The sequence below is a fragment of the Rhinolophus ferrumequinum genome, chromosome 26, assembly GCF_004115265.2.
Source record: "Rhinolophus ferrumequinum isolate MPI-CBG mRhiFer1 chromosome 26, mRhiFer1_v1.p, whole genome shotgun sequence".
NCBI classification, from domain to species: Eukaryota; Metazoa; Chordata; class Mammalia; order Chiroptera; family Rhinolophidae; genus Rhinolophus; species Rhinolophus ferrumequinum.
Window position 1 is genome coordinate 12,341,645 of NC_046309.1, and position 24,403 is coordinate 12,366,047.

At 42.2% G+C, this 24,403-nt stretch overlaps 1 protein-coding gene and 1 long non-coding RNA gene across 3 annotated transcripts in view; one reads left to right on the forward strand and one right to left on the reverse strand.

The window, feature by feature from the left end:
- Positions 1-2,231, forward strand: part of SLC13A4 (solute carrier family 13 member 4) — a 37,565-nt gene extending 35,334 nt beyond the window's left edge. For both annotated transcript variants that reach the window (XM_033098766.1, XM_033098767.1), the window contains exon 16: positions 1,051-2,231. In XM_033098766.1, coding sequence (XP_032954657.1) covers positions 1,051-1,188 — 138 coding nt within the window. In that variant the 3' untranslated portion in view covers positions 1,189-2,231. The remainder of the gene's footprint in view (positions 1-1,050) is intronic.
- A 3,148-nt stretch (positions 2,232-5,379) lies between these two features.
- On the reverse strand, positions 5,380-17,789 carry LOC117018333 (uncharacterized). Its single transcript, XR_004422216.1, has 4 exons — positions 17,665-17,789; positions 8,354-8,407; positions 6,036-7,429; positions 5,380-5,952 (listed from the first exon to the last, which is right to left on the reverse strand). It is a non-coding gene; the product is annotated as an uncharacterized LOC117018333 (long non-coding RNA).
- Between the last annotated feature and the right edge of the window lie 6,614 nt (positions 17,790-24,403).

Consider the following 24,403-nt stretch of genomic DNA (forward strand, 5'->3'; position numbering starts at 1 on the left):
ACAAGGAGGTTCAGATGAGATGCTCTACCGGGTCCCTTTCAGGTCTAATCCACCTCAATCTAGCTCCTGTGGAGCCTGCCCCTTGCCTGCTAGGAAACATGGGCAGTTTTCCACTCCCAAACGGCCCCGGGGGCCAGGATGACTAATGTGTCCAGGGCTTAGGCCACAAAGCAGAGAGGGGACTCATCTAGTTATTTGCTTGGAACAATTTCGTAGCCTTCATTTTTCCTTTGCAACTTTCCCAACTTAATGCCAGTGAGTGGACTTGTGGTGGCCACACGCTGTGTGCTTGGTAACACCCTGGTAGGATGCTAGCTACCCTTACTGCACACTTTCCCATCTGGCCCTGGCTCTGCCATCCGTCACCCCCGCTCACCTGTGAGCGTCAGTGCCGTGGCAGAAATGGAAGGCGTCAGACTCATTAAGGTGCCATTCCCTCAGAAGAAAGACTCAAAGCTAGCATGCCTGTGTCCCATTCCCATGGAAGGGCTACGCAGAAGCAGCCAAACTATTTCCCCAGGTGAACCCAAGATACACAACTTCCATGACTGTTCTTTGAAAGAAAAAAAAAAGGTAACAGTGGCAAAGATTTCGTAGAATATAGCCCCTCCTACGAAACCCCACACGTGTCAGCACACTGAGGGCTCTGAGAAGTTCCTGCCCCACAGAGACAGGGGCAACTGGGTTCAATGCATTTCCCTATCATGTCGCTGCAGGACCCTTTTTAGCGTAACTCTTAACGTTCAAATCTCTGGCGTTCTGAGTACATACCTTCTAGGCCTCCCCTTGCCATTGAGTGCTACAAGGAAAGAGGATTTTAATGGCACTCTCCCAGCCCAAGCCCTCCCTGCCTTTCCCACCCTTCCAGTCCTGTCCCACCTTATGGGGCAACACTAAAGAACCCCAGGCAGTGACTGGAACTAATCAGGGCCAAGTGGATGGGCTGTGATCGGGTCAGGGTGGGGCGGGGGGTGGGGCATCGATGGGGAGCACTCGGGATCTGTCTACTGCCCACACCCAGTGACTAGGCTACTCTGGTTTGTCCTGCAGGTGAAAGCTGGCCTAGGGGTCAATATCATTGGCCTGGTCATCGTGATGGTGGCCATCAATACATGGGGTGTTAGCCTCTTCCACCTGGACACTTTCCCAGCCTGGGCTGAGGTCAGTAACATCACCGATCAGGCCTAACACTGCTGGGCAAATGGCCCAGCCAGAGGAGCTGTCGGCACCCAGCAGAACCTGACCCACAGGCCGAGGAAACCACCAGGAGCACACAACCCCCACCAGAACATTCCGCCATCTACCACCTCAAGTGAGCTGCAGGAAGCCTCCAACCACCAAACACACAAGCTTGGATGTCAGTGTCTTCTTCTCTGCCCTCCTTCCTTAGCACCCGAGCTCAAGAAAACCTCACCCCTTCTGACTTCCTTGTATCCAGTCCCTCCAATCCTTTCTGGACAGGAAGAGAAGCGAGCCTTAGTTGCCCTCAAGAGGCAAAGCCTCACAAACTTACTAGCCTCACTAGGCTTGAGGTCATTCTTATTTTTTTAATCCCTTTTTAGGAGTTAAAGGAGAAATCCAAATCATCCTATCTATGCAAAGTGACAGCGAAACCAGTGACATCTCCTCTTCTGGAGGAAAATCTCACCCAGAACTTGAGACCTGACATAATTAGCTGCTTTCTCTTAAGCGTTTCTATCCTAAGTTCTCTCCACAAAAAAGCAATTCTTTGTGGCAGTCAGTCCTCTTTTAGCACACTCTGATTCCCTTTTAAGCATCTCTCTTCAGTGGCTTCTCTTTACCTTGGCACCACATTCCTGTAAAGAAACAGTGTTCCCCTTTCGAAAAAAGCTGATGCTGTTCTCGCTGTCAAGGGAAAAGGAAGTAGAGGAAGAAGACACACTGATTAGCGTCTCTCTCCACTCATCACTGCCCATCAATTTCATCGTGTTGGGTCAGTGCTGAGAGAGAGAAAATTGTCATACCCGTCTTATGAAGGAGGCCAAAACTATAACTAAGACCACAGCACTATTAATGATGTTTGACTGGCTTTCTTCTTCTGGGTGGAAGGAGAAGACACACACGTACAGAAAGGTCCAAACACATCAGTCACTTGCTACAAGTAGATGAGCTCTTTCAGGGGAGAGGAGATGTCTTATGTCTCTTACCGTCCCCAGCAACTTACACACTATAGTAAACTGTAACTGCTCAATAAATGTTTTCCTTGAGAACAATCACTTTGGAAATCGAGGCCACCTTCTTCCTCCTGCAAACCATGCCATTTTCTCCATGACAGAGGCCCCTGCTGTATGACGGGACAGCTCCCACCTCCTCCGGTTTCCTGGTATTACGTATGTCTGATTTCCACCACTCGTTACTTGCTTATGGCAAAAGGAGTACCCCATAATTATTACATTGTTTTAATTGATTTTAAGTTACTACTGTTAGTATGTGCTGTTTTCGCACAATAATTTATCAATGAAGTCACGCCCTTGGTTTATCAAGGATCTGTGAATTGTAAAATTTCTTTTGTGCCAATCAACACTTACACGCTCTGATCACAGCATGTGACTGACCAGGTTTAACCAGGAATATTACAGCTTCTGTCCTGTCCATTAGCTGAGGCCAAATTATTTGACCACGTACAAAAGTGACAACCTAATGAACCCAAATAAAATACCAGTATTAGGTACACTACAGCTGGTTTGACCTAGCCAGCACCTCGACAATTGTTTTGCTTTAAAATGTTCAGAAGAGTCAGGGTGTTTGCTGCTATTGTCAGCCTAGCCAAGTCGTTGAATGGCTGACCCATCACAGAACTGAGCCATTCAGCCCCTAAATCAGACAGTAAGACAAAGGCGCAGATAACCGATAAGATTCCAGGAGTATAAATAACTGAAAAGAGAAAGAAAAGGTCACTTAGAATTAAGTGGACTTAGAAGTACTGGCCACTATTCAGCTATTGGAGAACCTGACTCGTTCCTACGAGGAAAGCAGTGCAACTCTCCACGGCAGCTGCTGCCAGGGGCTTCCAGGGGCGAATGCACTGGACTAGCCAATCTAGAAAGAGTGCTCCTTCAGCCTGGTCTGACCGTTCTAAAGAATAGCACTGTTCTCTCCCCAACCAGAGATTGAAGCCAAACAAGACTGCTCATTTTCCAGAGACAGGAAATGTCAGATATGACTAACAATTCCTTGTCATCTAAAACTACCCTGTGTTGGACAATATCTAATAGCTCTCCTTAGTCTTGTGTCTCACAAATACCTTATAATTTGATTTTTATCTTCTATCACAACACTACATGGATGGAAAAGCTGTACGTGACCATCTTATACCAGCTCACTTGACAGATGACAAAACTAAGAAACAAAGACACTATAGTTGCATCTTATTCTCAAGTCAGTTATGTATCAAATTTGCTTAGTCCCAGTTGCCTTTAAAATTCCTTTAAGTCTCCCATGAAGTACAAGGTATACAATCCTTTACATTAGCATTTACATGGCACAAAGACTCGAGTGCCAGCTTTTAATAAATAAAAAAATAGCTACTTTTCCCCCCAATGTCAGACTAAGTCCCTGTTTCTTCACTGGTACCAAATAAGGTGGGTGGCTTCACAGTTAGGGCTCATGTTTGACAAAGTATCTAAACACTAGAACCACTCTCAGTAATTGCAAGTTGTTCGAACCATTACAACCCACAGGGAACGGAGACCCCCGAGTTTACGGGTAGCTCATTCCGGGGCTGCCCTCACCGAATGGACACCAAGCACAACTGCCCGCACTATTTCCATGGCACCTTTTCCCTGCCCCGGTCCTGTGCGACTGCACCTGTCAGATGATGCAGCCACACTGCACCTTTCCTAAGCTCTCAGCATGGAGGCAACGGGTGAGGCAGGCCCAGGATTCGGGGCTTGCAGTGCTCCAGCCCCGTCCCCTTTCCACCAAACCTCACTGTCTGTTCTCGGCTTCCCAGTGCCTTGCAAAACATGCCATCCATTAGGTACATGAATCAATATGTTGCACCCAGATGTAGGAAAGATATAAACTGAACATTTGAAAATCTGAGTGTCTCAAAATATTTTCCCTTCACCACCCTGTCCCTTTCCACAAGGCCCTAATAGTCAGGAGGGAAAAAAGAACTCATTCATCTTGCAAAGTCCAAGATGGCAAGTTGAAGAAAAGCCTCATTTGCTCCAGGACAGTACACAGTGTCCTGCAGGAGGAGTACCAGAAAAAGCATTAAAATGTGGAGACCTCGGCAGAAAAACAAACACTGCACCGTGTCCAGGGAGCGAACTGCTTAGAGGAAATGAGAACATTATGCATGTTACACACAAGTTCTAGGAACCCATATGCACAGACAACTAGAGAAACCACACACTGTCACTCTCTCTATAGTCACACAAATGAGAACTGGGTGAATGAGTTAGGAAAAAAATGAAATAAAAGTTGTTCCTTTAAATCAGAAGCCGGTAACTGCTTAACGGCATGAAACACAAAGTCAGAAGGAAAGTCTAAAGACATCAACTGGTAACTAAAATACATAAAGTAACATAAACTACAGCCCCTTTTGATGATTTTAAATAAGGTGGTTTTGGTTTTTTCTCTCCTTGTTTGAGAGGGTTATAGTTTAAGGATAAGCTTTTCAAGCTCAATGTGTTTATTAGGTTCCCAACAGCAGTCCTGAAGTCTCATTTTTCACATATGAAAAACCTTCAGCAGTATTTTGAGTAACCTTTCTTTTATTCAAGTATGGCGGTAAGTTTTCTTAACTCACATCAACAGAAGTTTTCAAACATTTTTTAAAAGAAAGGTCCGTCTTGCGATGATTCTTCCCATCCCTCCATCGGTTTGTGAGGGAAGGGTCCCTACAAAACTCACGGGGAAAGTAACTTTCAGTGACATGATCACAATCGCTGCAACCCCCATCCACAACTACCCCCTAAAACTGCCGGTTCTGGGTTCCTTCTGTATCTCAGTGAAGACCTTGCCTGAGAACTCCGAGCCCCTTATCACTGCTGCAAGAACCTAAAACGAGTGACCGGTGCCCACTAAGTCAGGTAGCAGTGTACCAGGCGAAGGTGACCGAGAACGGATTGGATGGCTCCTCTCGTACAATGACACGACAGTGAGGCTAAGTGTCACTCCTGAGGGAAACCCTCAGGCCACATGAACTTTGTTTACAAGGTTCGATACAGAAAGACCTGACCTCCTAACACCTAAGTGACCTTCTTCCCCTAGGAGCCACACTGGCAGACCACACACAAATAACAATGACGGATACCTAAGCTTGTAGCATTTTGAACACCCTCAAGGGGGGTAAGCCTTTATCCTTCAGGGTGGTATCCTTCAGTTGCTAACAATTCAGTCATTTAAGATCAAATCTCGTGAGCCAGGTGGTATAATCAAAGTAGACACTGTAGATTTTCATCAACAACCAAGAGAGTGACCACGGAATACTTACACATTTTGCAAGGTTCATAAACTGGTTCCAAAAGTGACTGCAGAGAAACGCAAGTATTCTCATCAAAAGCAGCATGTTTGCACTAAGATCTACTATTTATTGGGCAAATCTGCAAAGCACTGTGCAACACATCACATACATTATGTCAGTTATTTCTCATGGGAGCCCTATGAGGTAGGTATTGCGTCCAGCTCTTAGACAGTACAGCAGTTTCAGAAAAATAAGCCATCTGCCTATGATCGCACCGCTGGGGAGACGCCAAAGCATAATACGATGCTAACTTGTCCCGGATGAACCGACAGGGACAAAACTTCTCTCCACGTGTGAGAGATCCACGCTTTCAAAGAGAAGCAGAATCACTTCATTTTACAATCACATGTAGCATCAGTGTCATCGCTGTCTGAAAAAAGGTGTCTCTAATTCTTCCAGTTTACTGATTCTGCTCAAGTCTTCAGAAATAGCATTCTCAGTGAAGCTGCCCAAGCTCTCTGAAACAAAACATGCAATGAAATGGGACTTCCCCTATAATTAGTGCAAATTACACTTTGGAAACTTTAGTTTACAGCTATACCTTGCAGAGATACATCCAATAACATTAGGTTCAGCGATATCACTATAACAGCAGAAGACAGGAAACATCAGGAACTCATTAAGTAAATTACGGTGTATTCATTCAGTAGAATCTTATGCAGCCAAAAAAGGAAAAAGTTTCCTTGCTTCCTTATATACCTTTTCCCATTAAAAAAAAAAAAAAAAAGGCCGGGGCAAACTCTGTATAATTTGTTACTGTTTGTGTAAAAACGCCTTGCACATGTTTGTTTACGCACAGAATCTTTCTCAAAAGTTTACGGTAAACTGCTGACAGTGCCTGCCTCCAGAAAGATGAACTCTGGATGAGCTAGGGGTAGGAGAGGCCCTTTGTTCTAAATCACTTTTGTATCTTGACCCATGGGACAAGTGATGTATTCAAACATTTTTGTTTAATTTTAGAAAACGGATTACTGATTATACATTTGAAAATTACAGCGGTAATTTCTAATTGCAGAAGAAAAACAAAACGTTTTCTTTGGAGAACCACTATAAAGTTATAAGGTACATTTTTTTAAAATAAAAAGGCATAAAATTTCATTTATAGACAATTTGTCATTTACCCATCATGTAATGTCAAATGTACCTGTAATCCCTTAAAATAAGTATGATTCTTTTCAGGTAAAAGCCACATTGAATACTACATCATTAAGGAAACACAAGCATACTAGACTCTGAATTCTACTGAGGACAAAGGCCATTATTTTACATATTTAATTCTCCAGCTCCTGACGGGGTTCTCAGAATACAGTTTCTCAGTTAATGAGTAGCAAATTCATTGTGGTTTAAATTGGCAACTATGGAGTTATATATGTCAGGTATACTGACAACAGTGTAAAATAAAAGGATAATTCACCAAAAACTGGCTTCTAGATTTTAATTTTAATTACCTTGAAACAACATAATTTAGTACCAAATGTTTAAACACCCATTATAATTGCTAAACTGAAATTATTTATACCTGATCAGCTATACAAAACTCATCGATTTGTCTTTTGAAAAAAGGCAGTAGAAATCCCAAAGAATAAGGGAGAGACGGCTAATTAAAGGTCACGTTTACTAATCTAGCACCATAATTCCAGTCTTAGGACCTCTCAAGCGGCTGGAAGGAGGAAGGGAGGAGGTGAGGATGTTAGAAAAGTCAGGACAGTTCTTAACTTGTGGCCCCATTTGCGCTCTAAGGCAACGCAGGGTCTGAGACTGGAAAGAAACACAAAAGCTTTTGGTTTGGATGGTAAAGGAGGCCCTCGAGAAGAGCAGACTCAGCATACGGGTATCCTGGAGGCAGTGCTGGAGGTGGCCTCATGAGCTAGGGGGTTTCTTCTTGGCATCCAAGTCCTTTTTAATGTCTTCAAGTTTTTTAGCCAGGTTTGGCATCTTTAAAGAGAAAAGAGATTATTATAATTTTGCATCTAACGAATCAATATTCTTTTACTTCTCTTCCTCCAAAGATAAATGGTGGTTGTACAAGTTTTTATTTTCCTCTGAAAGAGACCTGCTAAATAGTGGCGTTTCTTAGCCTCGCAACTGCGTTAGAAGGATCTCAGAAGTTGTAAGCTAAATGCTCCCTCCCTGAAAGCGAGACCCCGACTTCGACTTTTTTATACACCCACTTAGCCCCTCAATTCAGTGCCAAGCAGAAGTTATACATATAAACGATAAATGGGATATAAGTTAACAAAGCCCCTGCCTAGGAAACCATATGACTCAAGTGAAGGTTGACAGTGGGAATTCCCTTTGTCACGGTAAAAGCTTTACTACAAAAGTTAGTATCATGTTTCCCGTTCTTGTCTCTTTAAAACAAGCATTGCCTTTCCAGAATCCCCTTGATGGTTTTCAGCTTCCTCATCTCTAAAGTGAGGCTAATGCAACTCCCCACTTCACAAAACTGTCCTCCTTGAATGTGCTAGACCACCCACAAAATTCTCAGTCACCTCTACTAAAGGGTAGGAAGACTGAAAAGATTACCCAATTAATCTTTAAATTCTCACTTGTCACATGATTTGCCACAGAAATGTAAGAATCTAACTTAATACAACTCGGGGCTAACACAGCCCAGGATCACCATAAGACCATCTAAAGTGGTGGGATTTTGCCCTCTTGTGGTGATATGAAGGACAGATGCTTCTGTGACTTCCATTACTTTTTTTCAAACAATGGAAAATGTCTCTACAAAATTCAGTCCTTTTCCCTCAGATCTATGGACCCCTTCTAAGCTGGAAGGCACACCTTACTTCCACAAAGACCAGTCACTACAATTAGTTACATGGAATCATGAAGGATGTGGATATGCTCACTTACGTCGTAATTCTGAGCCAGATACATTCCAACCAGGTTGCCAAAAGTAAATCCAAGCTGAAAGAATAGAACAGGAAGAGTTATACTGAGTTCTGTGCCATCTGACACCAAACCAGACTACACAGACAATATTCTCCTAAGGAGCTCGGGATAGTTAGAAGACCGCAGGGTGCCAGTCTAGGGCTGGACAGTGCAGTGTGAAATTCACATCTTGCTTCTATAAAATAGAAATATCCCCCCAAAAGGTTAAAGAGAATACCAAAAAAATAAATGGTAGCTCTGAACAAATCTACTGCAAATTATCCTTGTCTCCTCACAACCCCCATAAATACTTGACTGTACGTTCTAGAAACCCAAGCCAAACTTCTGATTTTTATTGTTTCAAGCTGCAATTATTTTTCTTTTTTTGGTTATGAGCATTGTTCTTCCTTGCGACATCAAATAAAAATAATTCAATTTTAAAGTGTTCAGGTAAATCACAGGATCTTAGATAATGAAGGAACTTTCACAGTTCCATCTCTTCATAGTTCAAGAACATAAGACCCAGGATAGTGAAGTGACTTGTCAGGGTCATTCACAACGAGGAACACAGGGCAAATCAGATACAGATACACGCTCAAAAATTAAAATCTATGATGACAAAAGAAGAGGAAATTACGACATACCACCCAGAGAGCATATGGCTTGGCACTCTGCCACGGGTGGAGTCTAACAAGCAAGACACTTAAGACCTACAGGGAACACAGGTCCCCTGACCAGCTCGTACTCAGTGATAAGAGAGGCACACATTTTAGAGAACTATAAATGCTCATCCCACTGCTGACTATTCTCCCAAACAACACTGTTGCATGAAAATTTAAAGCACTCCTTTCACACCAAGAGAGCCAATACTCATTAAACTTCGCATTTTAATGGGGATCCCTGGGATTAAAATTCCCTGGGATTTTCTTCCCCAATAATTTATAATCTCCAATTGGACACCTCATTTTTAATTCATAAATTCGAACTGGCATATGATTTTTTTTCATCATTTTCTTTAATCAGTGTTGTGCCTCTTCAATACACAGCACAGGTTGACGTAGAAACACAAAGTGTGGCCGCCATACGCCTTGTCTCCTGTTGGATATGCATATGGGGAACAGAATACAGCTGGGTCTTTCCTAAGCTTTAAACACCAAAAGCACAATTTAAATTGGTTTGTTGTTAAAAATTAAAAAGCATTAAAAGAGGCTATCTAATCTCTAATCATAGACCACTTTCTGCTCATTTGATTGATCAGATACATCTTGTGAAATAGTATTTTTATACTATTCAAAGTGGCACTATGAAGCAAAATGACTTTTTTTTCACTCCTATAGGTTGAAACCAGGTAGACAGAGGTTTTCTAAATCCAGAAAGGGTATTAAGTTTGCTTAAAAGAAAAGAAATCAACTGAGAATTGTTAGCTCTAACACCAAAAAAACCCCAAAAAACATGGTGTTGAAAAATTTCAAGAAAAATAAACTAGAGTTTTGAGTCTACCATTATCTAACTGGGTATCTATAGGAAAGACATTAACCTCTTTGGAGGTTTGCTGGAATTTCCTGATTTATAAAAACATTACACTAACAAAGTTTCTTCCAGCTACAACATTCTAGGATTCCTGGTCCTTACCATGGTATCTCAAAATAAATAGGGTATGTCTAATGCGGCTGCATTTTGGCAACTTCAAACATCAAGGTGCATAAAAATATGGCAGTTATTTTAAAACACAAAACAAAACAAAAACCATGGGTCTCTAGACGAGTCATATCCAATTCGTTTCAGGATACTGCCAGGTCTACCAATGGGTACTGTAAAATTAAGTACACAACATAAGAAGATAAATGTTGCAGATTGTTGGGAAAAATGCATGAAGTGCGAAAAGCATTTATATGTTGTTCATGGGATGCTCCATAGGCAAGTTCAGACAGAAAAAAATTAAGTATCTCAGAAAGTAAAATCTCAATCTGAGGAACGGTGCCTCATTAGTCTGAGAAGTTAGCCTGGAGCCAGATGGATGGTCTTGAATGAGGCTGAAACCTCTCTGCAGGCCAAGAATGCTTCACATCTTCCAGGCCAAGACCTGGAAGCCTCATCCATTCATACAGCTGGATGCTATCCCCATGTCCCCCTCCACAGCACATGGTCCCCCCATGGTATTCCCTGGAGAGAAGGTGGCAAGCAAATGTGAATGAATTGTTTTTCTTCTTAAAAGTCAATGAAGGCAATGGAATAAAATGGAGGGTCCAGGAATAAACCTTTACATTCATGATCAAGTGATTTTTCCACAAGGGTTCTAAGACATTCAATGGGGAAAGACTGTTGTTCTACATTCACTTTCATGGCAATAAGCCAGAGTGAATAGTACCTGACAGATCTGAAATATGACTCATCAAATCACATATTCAAAAAGTACACACCCAAACCCATGTTATGACAGAGAATCTGAACCGTCTTATATTTACTGACAAGGGCTTAAGAAATCTAAAAATCATCTCATTTAATTTACAAATGTAGCCACAACTAGCATTCAAAAGGATATCTAGGAATGTTTTATGGTCTCAGGTGAGAAAAGCTAAACACTGACATGAAAACCAAAAGTACACATTACCTAACATTAATAAGAGAAATACTCATAATTTTATTTCTCAATTTACTTTCAGCTCCAGAAGCTGTCAGAAGAGGAGGCAGGAAAAAAAACTGACCCCTTTTTGTGTCTCAGTCTTCAACCACTTCAGATTTGGTGTGCAGAACATTATCAGATGTGTTTAACAACTGCTTCAAGTAATAATAAAACCCACATTCTGTACATTAAAACAAAAATCTGCTGAGGATATAACCTACGAGGTCTGACAATTAAGTTCGCAAACTTGCCACCGTGCGCTTACGTTGGCAGCACTGTACAAACAGCTCGGTAAGGGTTTATATTAACCTTGGACTATCAGTGTCTCACAGCTGTGTTTCTGTGGACGTGTGGCAGTGTCTTGCTGAGTGGCGTTCATTATTGTTGTTGCATGTTTTTGTGTGCCATCGAGAGAATGGCTGAGCTTGAATTAGAGAAATGAACAAACACAAAATTTCTTGTTAAACTTGGCAAGAGTGGAAGTAAAATCAGGGATATGTTAGTCCAAGTTTATGGGGATAATGCCATGAAGAAAACGGCAGTGCACAAATGGATTAAATGTTTTTCGGAGAGGAGGGAACGTGTTACTGATAAAGAGAGGTCAGGACAGCCAGTAACGAGCAGAACTGATGAAAACATTACAGAAATTTGTTGCACTGTGTGTCAAAATCGTCGGCTGTCCGTGAGAAGCATAGCACATCAACTAAACATTGATAAACAGTTAAGAAAATCTTAACTGAAAATCTTGGCATGAGAAAAGTGTGCAAAAATGGTTCTGAAGGAGCTCACCAAAGAACAAAAGCAAAGAAGAATCGAGGTTTGCCAAGACCTTTTGGAGAGGCAAGACGATGTTTTGGGCCATGTTATCGCTGGTGATGAAACATGGGTGTACCAATATGACACTGAAACAAAGCATCACAGTGCACAATGGAAGTCAGCCAATTCTCCACGACCAGAAAAGTTCCGTCAATCCAAGTCAAGAGTCCAAATGATGTTGCTAACCTTTTTTGATATCAGAGGGATTATTCATTATGAATTTGTACCAACTGGACAAACAGTTAACCAACTTTATTATTTGGAAGTGCTGAAAAGGCTGTGTGAAAAAGTTAGATGAAAACTATCTGAACTTTTCGCCAACAATTCATGGCTCTTGCATCACAACTATGTACCAGCTGACACAGCACTATCTGTGAGGGAGTTTTTAGCCAGTAAACACAGAACTGTATTGGAACACCCTCCCTACTCACCTGGTCTGGCCCCCCAATGACTTCTTTCTTTACCCAAAGATAAAGGAAATATTGAAAGGAAGGCATTTTGATGACATTCAGGACATTAAGAGTAATACGACGACAGCTCTGATGGCCATTCCAGGAAAAGTTCAAAAATTGGTTTGAAGGGTGGACTAGGCACTGGCATCGGTGCTCGGCTTCCCAAGGGGATACTTCAAAAGGTGACTGCATTGATATTCAGCAATGAGGTATGCAGCACTTTTTCTAAGATGAGTTCGCAAACTTAATTGTCAGACCTTGTATGTCTTCTCTTCTACCACCACAGAGAAGCACATTTTTAAGGATGTAAGCTAGGTTTTATATTCAATAATTTTTCCTTTTAGAATGAAGAGAGAAAAAAAACCTCTTAATTCTTTACTGAGCCAGTAAATTAAATAGGGACATTCATGAAAAAGTTAGTAACACTCCAGAATGAGGTACATCAGGTAGAACTGGTTTGCCTGTTTTCAAAGCTGATTCAAATATTCAAATACCTTATGAATATCTGAGAGTAGTAATCAGGCAAAAGAGGGACATCTAATTAAATAAATGAAATCAATCACAGAATATTAACTAAGTGCCATGTCCTTGGGAAATCAAAGTATAAGGTATGTGGCTTCCTCCCATGGAATTTATGATCTAGTCTAGAAAGACAAGACTAAAAGACGAGAAAGTGCAGTCAACAAAACACTGCACACGTCACCAAAAATGGTGGTCTGAATGGGCCACACAGTTTAAGTGCTTTACGTTACAAAGCTAATGGAATTCATATTAACATAAAGGAGAAAAATCATATGATCACCAGACAGGGAAAGAGCATGATAAAAGGCAAGAGCCAAATCACAATAAAAACTCTTAAACTAGAAATAGAAGAGAATTTCCTTAATCTGTTTAGAAAATATCAGAAACACAAACATTATACTAAAACCTGAGAAGATTTTTACTAAAAGGAGAAACAAAAGTAGAATATCCATTCTCACTACTTCTACCGGAAATCCTAGCTTTGGGGGCCGGAGAGGGGTAAAAATTGGAAAGAACACAAACTCATTTTTGCCTTCACTGGAGAGATGATTGCCTTCACAGTATTGTCTCCCCTGATTGACTTCCAAGTGAATCTACAAACAAACTACTGGAGCTAACTGATAGGAAAGATTGCTAAGTACAAAATCAATACAACAAAATAATTTGCATGTCTATACATCAGCAACAACTAAGTTGAAAACGTAATTTTGAAAAGGAAGCCACTCACAACAACAAAAAGTACCTAGAAATAAATATAACAAACAGGGGCAAGACTATTACTTAGAAGATTAAAAAAAAGAAAAAATGATGCAAGACATGTACAACCTAAATAAATGGGGAGACGATAACAGTGTAAAGATTCCAGGACTTTAAAGTCATCAGGAAGGCTCTGGAAACAACATGGGAGCTGGTCCATTATGAGAGTTGGGAAGGCAAAAAGGAGGATTTAAAGAAAAAGTGGCAAGATATGAAGGCAAGAAGGTCCATAGGTTGGTGTGGATCAGAACGATTGGCCTAGTCAATCGAAAAGAGGACGTATGTTTGAAGGGCAGTGGGAAAGCAAAATGGGGCTAGATTAGCAAATCTTGCAAATCAAGTAGAAGTGGTTATGATTTGACCTGGAAGGACCCAGGGACCGCTGAGAGTTTCTGAGTGTGTGAATAAGGCCGATTCTGGATGATCACTTTGGCAGCTGCAAGAGAGGGCAGAACCAAAGGCAGTGGGGGAGACATACACAGAACGAAAGACAAGCACCTTGCTTTTTCTGTGGCTCATCAGACCATAGCAGGAGTGGCATGTTTTAAAAAGAATTCAAAAACTAGGATATTCAGAGAGGGGTAACCAGCAGGAACCTGAAATCATGAAGAACGGGTGGAAGAAACAGAGCTGTTTAGCCTAAAGGAAAGACTGCTGGAGTGGGGGACAGAGAGAAGTACCGAGACAATGCTCTTCAGACACGTAAAGGGTTGTCACACGGACGGGAATTGCTCCTTCACGTCAAGGAGCAGAACTGGGTCAAGACACGGAGCAAAAATGAAAGCGGTTACCCGAGAGCAGAGAACCTGTGATACCTGGAGGTGACCCAACGTAAGGGGATGCCCTTAGTAGTGGAGACTAAAGCCTCAGCACGCTGGCTGGACTAGAGAACCTAGAATAACACTTCCAACCCAAAACTGACACTTCCACACCAGCTAGGCCAGTGTAGCGCGTCCAAGGGTGGAGTAAAACAGACCTGCTCTGCGAACTTGGCAGTGGGAACAGACAAACAACTTTCACGAGGTGAGCAATGCAGGACTCGACGGCTTGAAACAACAGCTACATTACTAAGTGCTTGCTATATGCAAGGCAGCCTTCTAACGTTTTTCCGTGAGTTAACTCAGGCTCTTCCCAACCTTATAAAGCAGGTACAATTATTGCCCAGGCGATGTGGAGGAAACTGAGGCACAGCAGTTACGTAACTTGCCCAAGATTATATAGTGCGTAAATACATGTACCAGACATCGCTAAAAGACATGGGGAACGAAGGAGAGAAATAAATAAAAGATTAGGTCAATATTTCACATTTTTGAAAGGCAGGACCGTGCAGCGAAGAAAGAGGTTGGGTGTGGGGCATGCGTTGCAGGGTGGGGGAGAGGTAATGAGTCCGGGCGTGTTGAGTCTGAGGTCCTGGATATGACAAGAGATGCCCAGTCGGCAGCTGACAACGGGGAACTGGAACTTGGAGAAAAGGATTCAAGGTAGTTTGGGAAGATGCCAGTGAAGAGCGGGAGGTGCCAGGGAACACACCTGCCAAGGGAGGGTTAGAGGGAAGAGCAGCGAGTCGAGGACTGAGCCTGGAGAAACACCCAGTGACCAGAGGGAAAAGCGGCCGGGACAAACAGAGGAGAGCAGATAGGGCCACTTCCCAACTGGAACACCGAGACACTGCTCCCCTGGGCCTTGGAGGGCCAGCACCACAGCCGGTCACCTTCACTCTGTGCAGGTTCTTCCATAAAAATAAATCCGTGCGTTGTAAGGGGAAAGAATGTCGGGACGGACTGAGCCGGCGGGATCCACAGGCCCAGGGAGGAGGGACTGAGGACGAGGCCACTAGGAGTACCAAGCGCCGCCGCTTCAAGAGGTAAGAAAGGCAACACAACCACAGGCGGCGCACACAAAGCCTCCAGCAGCGTCCGGGCGGGCCTCCCTTCCACAGCTCCAGAAGTTTCCTTACAGCAACTGGAGCTCAACCATATACCACAATTAGGACGCCACTGCGGTAAAAGGAAGGGGGAAAGCAGCAACGGGACACAGGGACAAGTTTTCAAGATTGCGATGACGGGCCAGTATTTCAACCCAAGGCGGAGCGAACAATTTATAAGCACCACGAGCAGCGCTGTGGCTTTCAAACAGTGTTCCAGGAACACTGCAGGAAACAGCTTGGAGAGTTCCAAACGTGTGATGACAGTGCACATGTTTCACCCGTGATTGTTCCATCACTGCCACGACTCGCCCCTTCACCTACGCTTCTGAGGGTAAACGCCTCTCCATTTCTGACAAGGAACGAAATCAGAAGTACTGATACCTTGTAAAAGAGAAGTGGAACAATAGCTGGGTGCTTTCGAGGGGTCCCGCTTTAAGTACTTGAAGGTACAGACTCATTTTTCATCCTCACCACAAAACCATGAGGTCGGCCCCATTTTCAGAACGTGGAAACTGAAGCAGAGAGAATTGAAATAACCTGCCCATGTTCCCACAGCTGAAAACTGACGACTAGGGTTCAAAGCCCGCCGTCTGACGTCATACACACCGGGGCAGGAAGGCTGGTCACAGGTGAAAAGCTGGAGATCTCAGGGACCGTCTACTTCAAACCCATTGTTTTATCAAAGAAATGGCTAAAAGCAAAGAGAAAGACTTGCCCAAGTTCACAGAGTCAGCAAATCACTGGACAGAGTTAGAACCAAGGCAACAAGGCATACTATCCTGTTCTTTCAACAGACGCCGTGAGGAGGTGGGAGAACAGAGCAAACAAGACAATATCCATGTTCCAGCTACTTCCGAGCTCGGAATCTAATGAATGGTTCCAAGCAGCTCTTCTTAAATGCCAAGAATTCTGAATTCTCAAATCAGCCACATCCATATTTATACACAGCAAAACTTTATTCCAGAACCAAATACACTCTCTCTGCAAAAGCACTTATCAAGTTCAGTGTAATTGAACGACCCGTCCTCCCACTTTACCAATGAGCTACAACAGGTGCTACAATTATAGCACCTTATACTTTGGGGCAAACTGATACTGTGTTTAAACTGAGTGTTACCTACACCGAAGGAACAGTAATTATTGCTGTTACTCCCAACCGAACACCAAGTTAGGACACTGGAGAAACGTCCAGAGGCAGAGGAGCGACCCGACCCGTCTTAATTGGATAGTTTATGTCAAGGATACCCCCTTCGGGCCTAGAAAATTAAAAATTAACGACCATCTCGAAGAGGACAGAGGGGGCATTTTCCCCGCAATCACTTCGATAAAGAATCTAACATGTGAGAAAATCTCTCATCCTGACACCAGGTCTCCACTGACCCCCTGGAGGACATTAGAATACCCGCCTCTTCCCAGAGCAAAGCATCAAGTTTTGACGGCACAGAAACTGGCAAGAAAGACCTTCACTTGGGAATTTGATTGGCAAGACCTCCTGAAACCTTCACCGGGCAATCTGAAATACACCGAGCTTTGCCAGAACGCCGGCTTTGAACTGAAATAAAGAGCCTTGAGGATTCGTTGACTCATGGTTACCACTCATTTTGCCCCTAAAATGAGCATCTTGGGAAAAAGTACGTGTGAACCAGGGTCTGTCTCATGCCAGCCACCAGCCATCCTCTAAGTCTGGAAGCTCTGAAAGGTCTGACGAGGGCTCCCCTAAGCCTCCAACTCTGACTTGGCGTTTCTGGGCCTCGTGAGGTGGCTCACGAATTTATAGTTTATTCCTGGCCGTCCCCGCCCTCCTACGTTCTCAGAAACGCCAACCAGCAGGAATCTAAGCCAGGGCTTGGGGCAGTGTCCGTGTCGGGGCAGGAGTGGGGACGGTGACGAAGTCCTGAAGGACCCGAAAGCTTTAACACGAGCTTTACACAGGGGCGCGGGGCACGACACACAGTAAGGAGCTCTGAAAATGCATCCTCTGGCGGGCACCTCCAAGTTTTAGGGACTTGAATGGCTGCAGAAACGTACTGGGAAAGGGTCTGAGCGAGGCAGGAACAAGAGCCCGCAGCCCACCCCGAAAGGCTGAGGGCAGGCACGGGGGCTGCAGGTGCCCCGCCCCAGGACGGCACGGCGGGGTCCGGAGCCTCCGGCGGCCCTGAGCCAAGCCCCCGGCCCGCGTCTCCGTAGCTCCACTCACCAGGAATTGGAGCATGATGTCGGCGAGGGAGCGAAGGGCGGTAGATGCTCCTTGGGCCGTTCCTACCCAGCCTCCCCAGGCGCGAGGGGCAGAACCCGCCGTCGGCTTCCGGGTCACGCCCCGCCCCGCCCCGCCCCGCCCTCCTCGTCTCAGCCGGAAGCCGCTAGCGGCGTCCCGGCTCCCCCTGGCGGAGCGCCCTGGAATTACCACCTGAATTGCGTCAGTAGTTAAGAGGGACCTGCCTTTGGAGTCTCGCACAGCTGGGTCAAATTCATGACTGCCTTGTGCTTCCCGGCAGCCATGAACAAGTTACTTAACCGCTCTGAAGTTCGCTTTCCTTCTCCGTGAATGGAGCTAACACCAGCTCCCTTGTTGAATTGTTGCAGGGATCAAATAAGACATGAGGGATCAATAATTGCTTGTCATGTGCACGTCCTGGCTCCACACAGAGCTAGGCCATCATACTGTGGGCCACCACCTGCTCCTGGTCGTCAAATCCCTTGACAACCTCCATCAACGCACATACTTGCAAAGCCAGACACGCTTTGTCTTTACACTCAGCCTTCTGAACTCACCCTTACCTGCTGTCGTGAGTAGAACTCTGGTTGCAAATAATAACCAAATCATGTGAGCTAAACCCTATGGCTGTTTATTATAAAGATCAAGTGGACAACGAGGGGGGACAGGAAAGCTATCAGGAATTTAAGCAGCATTTTTTCTCCATTTCTGCTTTTTTCTCCGTATACCTGCTTCATTGTTCTCTTTGCCATCCAGTTTTTCTTCTGATTTCCAGAATATGACCACCGTAACTTACTCATTAAATGAGGCAACCAGTAGAAAGATTGCATCACCCTTTCCTCACTATTTTTAAATAGCTAGGAAAGGAATACTGATTAGTCAAGCTGGTGTCAGATGCTCCGCTATCAATTACAACCAGAAGGGGCGGGGTCTCTTTGAACTAAAGTGCCTGCCAAGAGGGAGGAGATGCTGGTAAATGGTTATAATACATTCTACTTTCCACCATGTCTAGATGAAAACTTGACTCGGTCAAGTGTTGACCAGTGCTTCTCAAACTTCAGTGTGCACTCAGATCACCTAGGGATCTTGTTGAAGGGCGGGTTCCGATTCAGTATATCTGAGTTGGGGCCTGCCATTATCCATCTCTACTAAGCTTCCAAGTGATGCAATTACCGGTGGTCTGTGGAGCACATCTCAAGTTGCAAGATGCCGGACGGTGTGCTCCATGAGGGTGAGGACTTCATCTATCGATTCACAACTGCATCCCCAGTTCCCAGCAGGTGCCTGGCACAGCCTCTGAACACTAAATATTTATTGAAGTTCCTTGAATAAAACCTTATCCCCTTCTTACAAATAAAGCCATAAATGAAGCCTGGCTATTCCACTAAGGTCTTTTCAAAGGCTCTTTCTCCCATACCCCAAACAACCACAAGGCATGGAAAAGGCAGAACTCTTGCTACTTGGATATTATTAGGGAAATGTCCTCATATTAATCTTAAAAACACCTTTACGATTCATGTCTTCTCGTTACCCCTTTATGGTGCCTTAAGCTACTAACTTCCTAAGCAGTCCCCTCATTTTTTTTGTCGTTGTTGTTATTGCCATTTTATTATTCATATTTTGTATCTTTTTAAAAATTTTTCAATTACAGTTAACATCCAATATTATTTTATATTAGTTTCAGGTGTACAGTTTAGTGGTTTGGCATCTGAGAGCCTTTCTTTCAGCCCCAAGCTATCACAAGCATGGGTGACTTCGAAGGCTCTATACTTATTTTCCAGAATCCTTACTTCTGGTGTGACCTTCATCCTAACACCACTTCAGCAATCCACTACCATGTTCATACGCCACACTTTGTTGTCTGCTAGACTTGCTCCACCTGTGAAGTATTATATTCCCAAATCCTACTTCCTGTCCCATAAAATTTTTTACCTTAGCCAGATCTCCACTTTCTCAGCTGTTCCGTATGCTCACAGCTGAGCTTCCTCTGGCTTCACTCCTTTTCTCTCTGGTCTAAACCTCAAGAAACCAGAACTTCAATCAAGGATCATTAGCCTCAATTCTCTTATCCACTTCTTTCTATGATACTTGCCTTTTAAAATTCTAATTCTTAATCAATCTGCCTTTTTCACTCCCACACCAGTGAGTCTAAACATCAAAGAGAGAAGATAGCTCATTCAGCAAATGATATTGATATTCACTAGTATGTTTTCCACCTGGAAAAATAATAATGTTGAGACCTGACCTCACACTTTACATATAGATAAGATACAGATCAATAACAACTTAAACAAAAAAAAAAAAAGAAAATTTCCATTTTTCTCCAGTTTGGCAAAAATCAAACTGTATTGGAAAGAATCAGAAAACAGGCTCAGCTATACAGTATTGATATGGATACCAATTGCTAAAACTTCCTTGGAGGGCAATTTGGCCAAAATCATCATAAGTTTAAATGAGCATACCCTTTGTCTCTGCAATTGCGTTAAGCTGTGTGTGCTCAAAAACATTTGTTGTAGCAAAAGATTAAAGAAATTGTTTCAAAAAAGAAAATGTTAATCAATAAGTAACTGATTAAAATAAATGAAGCTATATACATACATTGAAAGAAAGGTTTATGTGATATAGAAGTTTATGATACAGAAAAATCTTCAAGATAAGTGAAAAAAGCAAAGTGTTGGTATGCAAAAAGGTATTTTATGGACATCAGTTTAAGAAACTGATTCTAAAGTTTATATGGAGAGGCAAAGACCCAGAATAGACTATAATATTGAAGAACAAAGTTGGAGGATGAATGCTACCTGTGTTCAAGACTTAAACTGTAAAGCTCTAGTAATTAAGATAGTGTGGTATTGGCAAAGAACACACAGATAGATTAATGGAACAGAATAGAGAGCCCAGAAATAGACCCCTATAAATATAGTCAACTGACCTTTGACCAAAGAGCAAAGGCATTTCAACGAAGCAAAGTTAATCTTCTCAAGAAAATGATGCTAGAACTGGACATGCACATGCAAAAGAAAATGAATCCAGACACAGACCTTACACCCTTAACAAAAATTAACTCAAAATGGATCACAGAGCTAAATGTGAAACACAAAACTATAAAACTCCTAGAAGATAACATAAGAGAAAACCTAGATGACCTTGGGCATGGTGATTGATGCCTTTTTAGATACAACACCAAACATGTGATCCATCAAAGAAATAATTGATAAGCTGAACTTCATTACAATTAAAAACTTCTGCTCTGCAAAAGACATTATCAAGAGAGTTTGAAGACAAGCCACAGACTGGGGAAAAAATATTTGTGAAAGATGCATCTGATAAAGGACTGTTATCTAAAATGCATGAAGAACTAATACAACAATAAGAAAATAAGCCAATTAAAAAATGGGCCACCAGAGGGTAAGGGGGGTGGTAGATGAGGGTAAAGGGGATCAACTATATGGTGATGGAATGAGAACTGATTCTGGGTGGTGAACACACAATGTGACATATAGATGATGTAATACAGAATTGTACACCTGAAATCTATGTAACTTCACTAACAATTGTTACTCCGATAAACTTTGATTAAAAAAATAATTGGCCAAAGACCTTAATAGACACCTCATCAAAGACGAAACACATACAGATGGCAAATAAACATTTGAAAATATGCTCTACATCATGTTAACAAGGAAATGCAAGTTAAAATGAGACACCATTTCATACCTGTTAGATTGGCCAAAATCCTGAATACTAACATGAAATGCTAGTAAGGATGCAGAGCAACAGGGACTCATACATCGTTGGTGGGAACACAAAATGGTACAGCCACTTTGGAAGACAGTCTGGTGGTTTCTTACAAAACTAAACATACTCTTACCACACGTCTGATCCAGCATTCGTGCTCCTTGGTATGTACCCAAAGCAGTTGAAAAGTTATGTCCACATAACAACCTGCACAGGGATCTTTATAGCAGCTTTATTCATAATTGCCAAAACTTGGAAACAACCAAGATGTCCTTCAGTAGGTGAGTGAATAACTGGTACATCCAGACAATGGAATATTATTTAGCACTAAAGAGAAAATGCTATCAAGCTATGAAAAGACATGGAGGAAGGTTAAATACATATTACTAAGTGAAAGAAGCTAATGTGAAAAACCTATATACTGTATAACTCCAACTGTATGAAATTCTGGAAAAGGCAAACCTATGGAGACAATAAAAATGAGTGGTTGCCAGGGGACGTCGGGGTAGGGGTCGGGTAGGCGGCAGAGTGTAGAGAATGGAGAATAAGCAAAGGGTAGAGGAGTTTTACAGCAGTGAACATACTCTATGTTTCAATGAGGGATATGTCATTATACGTTTGTCCAAACCCATAGAATGTACACCAAGAGTGAATCCCAAGGCAAAAACCATGGGCTTTAAGTGATTATGATCTGTAATGTAGGATTATCCTTGGTAACAAATGGACCATTCTGGTGATAAGTGATAATGGGGGAGGCTCTGCATGTGTGTGGGTTAGTGGGTAAACAAAAAATCTCTGTATCATCCTCTCAATTTTGTTGTAAACCTAAAAGTGTTCCTAAAAAATAAAGTCTTGGGGAAGAAAAAAGTATGTTATTGGAGATGTGAACAAATAGGAACCCTCACCCCACTGGTAGCAGTAAATTGGCACAAACACTAAGAAAAATATTGCAATGGCTAGTGAAATTAAAGCTCTTAATCTCCAACTCAGGATTTCCATTTCTAGTTATAGAACCCAGAGAAGCCCATACATGGAGACACGTATGACCACCATCACTGCAGCACTGTGATAGTAAAACACTGGGAACTTCAATGCATACCAGTCCACCAACAGAATACATGAATTAGGGTATTTATAAAACGTGACACTACTATTCAATCCTTATAATAAACAAGAATGAGGAATTATCAAAAACACAATGTTGAACAAAAAAAGCAACCTGCAAATTGCTCCGTAGTATGACGACACACATGTAAAGATTAACAACCTGTAAAAGTACTTTTTAATGAATATGTATGAATGTGTATGAATATGTATGTAGTGAAAGTATAAAACATGAATGGCAGAGATCAACAATGAATTCTTGACCATGGTTACCTCTGGGAGGGAAGTAGGGGAATGGGATCAGGGAGTTCAGAGGTGCCTCAGCTGTTTCTACCATATTGTATTTCTTTAAAAACAGTAAAAGGTCCAGAGCAAATATTGATTTTAAGATTTGATCCAATTAGGTGTATGGCGTGAGTGGGTATCTGCATGTTAGACGGATTGTATCATTTCTATGATTGAAGCACTACATATTTTAAAAATTGGAATGAACAATAAAAGCAACGTTCGAAAGGATTTTTTTGGAAACAAGATATTCGGTCTCAAAGTATCAATCCAGATTTCTTATTCATTACAATGGGAAAAAGATGAGCTTTGCAATGGAGATATGTCGAACACTACCTTAACTAAGGGTCAACCTTAACATATGGGACAAACTGATATGTACCTCCTGATATGATATGCGGAGGGCATATCATACCTGTAGAATTGCATTCTTGTCAAAAATATTTAGCCTAAATCTAACTTAAAACAAATCAAATTGTGGCACCATTTTCAAAACAGCTAAAAAATGTCAATGTTATATAAAAGACCCCTCTCCTGAAAAAAAGGGAAAGGAAGTGTTCTAGAATAAAGGAGACTAAAGAGATAACTAAGTATGTGGGATTCTTGATTAAATCTTGGGTTTAAAAAAGAAAAAACATTCTATAAGGATTTTTGGAGCAACTGAGGAAATTTGAATATGAACTGAGTATTAGAAAATGTTAGTGTTTTATTGTCAAATGTCTTCTGTATGATGATATTGTGATTAGAAGGAAATATCCTAGTCCTTATACGCTGAAACATTACAGAAAAAGTGCCATGTCTACACCAACTTTCAAATACTGAAGAAGAAAACCAGTGTATCTACATTTCAATGTGCAAAATGTCAACTGGTGAGGCTAGCTGAAAGGTGTATGAGTTCATCGTCCTTTTCTTTCAACTCTTCTGAAGAGTCAAACATTTTCAAAATAAATTGGGAAAACAATAGCCAAATATTTAGAAAAGGCTAGATTGTGTACGAACAGCATTTTTAGCTCAAAGTTCAGACATATATTTATATATCACCATTTTATAAAAACTATAATGAGAACAAGGAAGGCACTCACCTTTTTGATTTTCTAATGCCACCAAAGTGATCAACTCAGTGAAAACAACGCAGTAAGACCCTATGATTATTTAGTATTGTTGAGGAATAGGCGAACCTACCCTTTCAATGCTAAAACCTTTTAAACAAAATATCTACAATGTTTTTATGGCTTTTACTTTGCTAAAAAGCAAGTGCGGCACCCAGCAGCCTCTCTCCATGCCCCAGGTAACAATACTGAGTCAGGCAGAGAATCTCCTGGCTCTGTTCAGCCTCACAGCCTGGATTTATTGTACAAGCAGCACTTCTGGTCAGCCTTTTTAAGCAGCTGCAATTATTCCTGCCTCTCCCTTCCACACACTTCTCCCCTGCTCCAACTTCTGATCCACAGCCAGCTGTAATTTTGGAAGAAAGGATGGGAAAACAAGACAATGAAGCTTAGTAAATTCAAAATCTTAATTTCAAATTTAGCTAATATCTCTGACCTTCAGAGGTTTAACAAAATGCTTGGATTCTGTGCCCCAGGCTCTTTTCTGA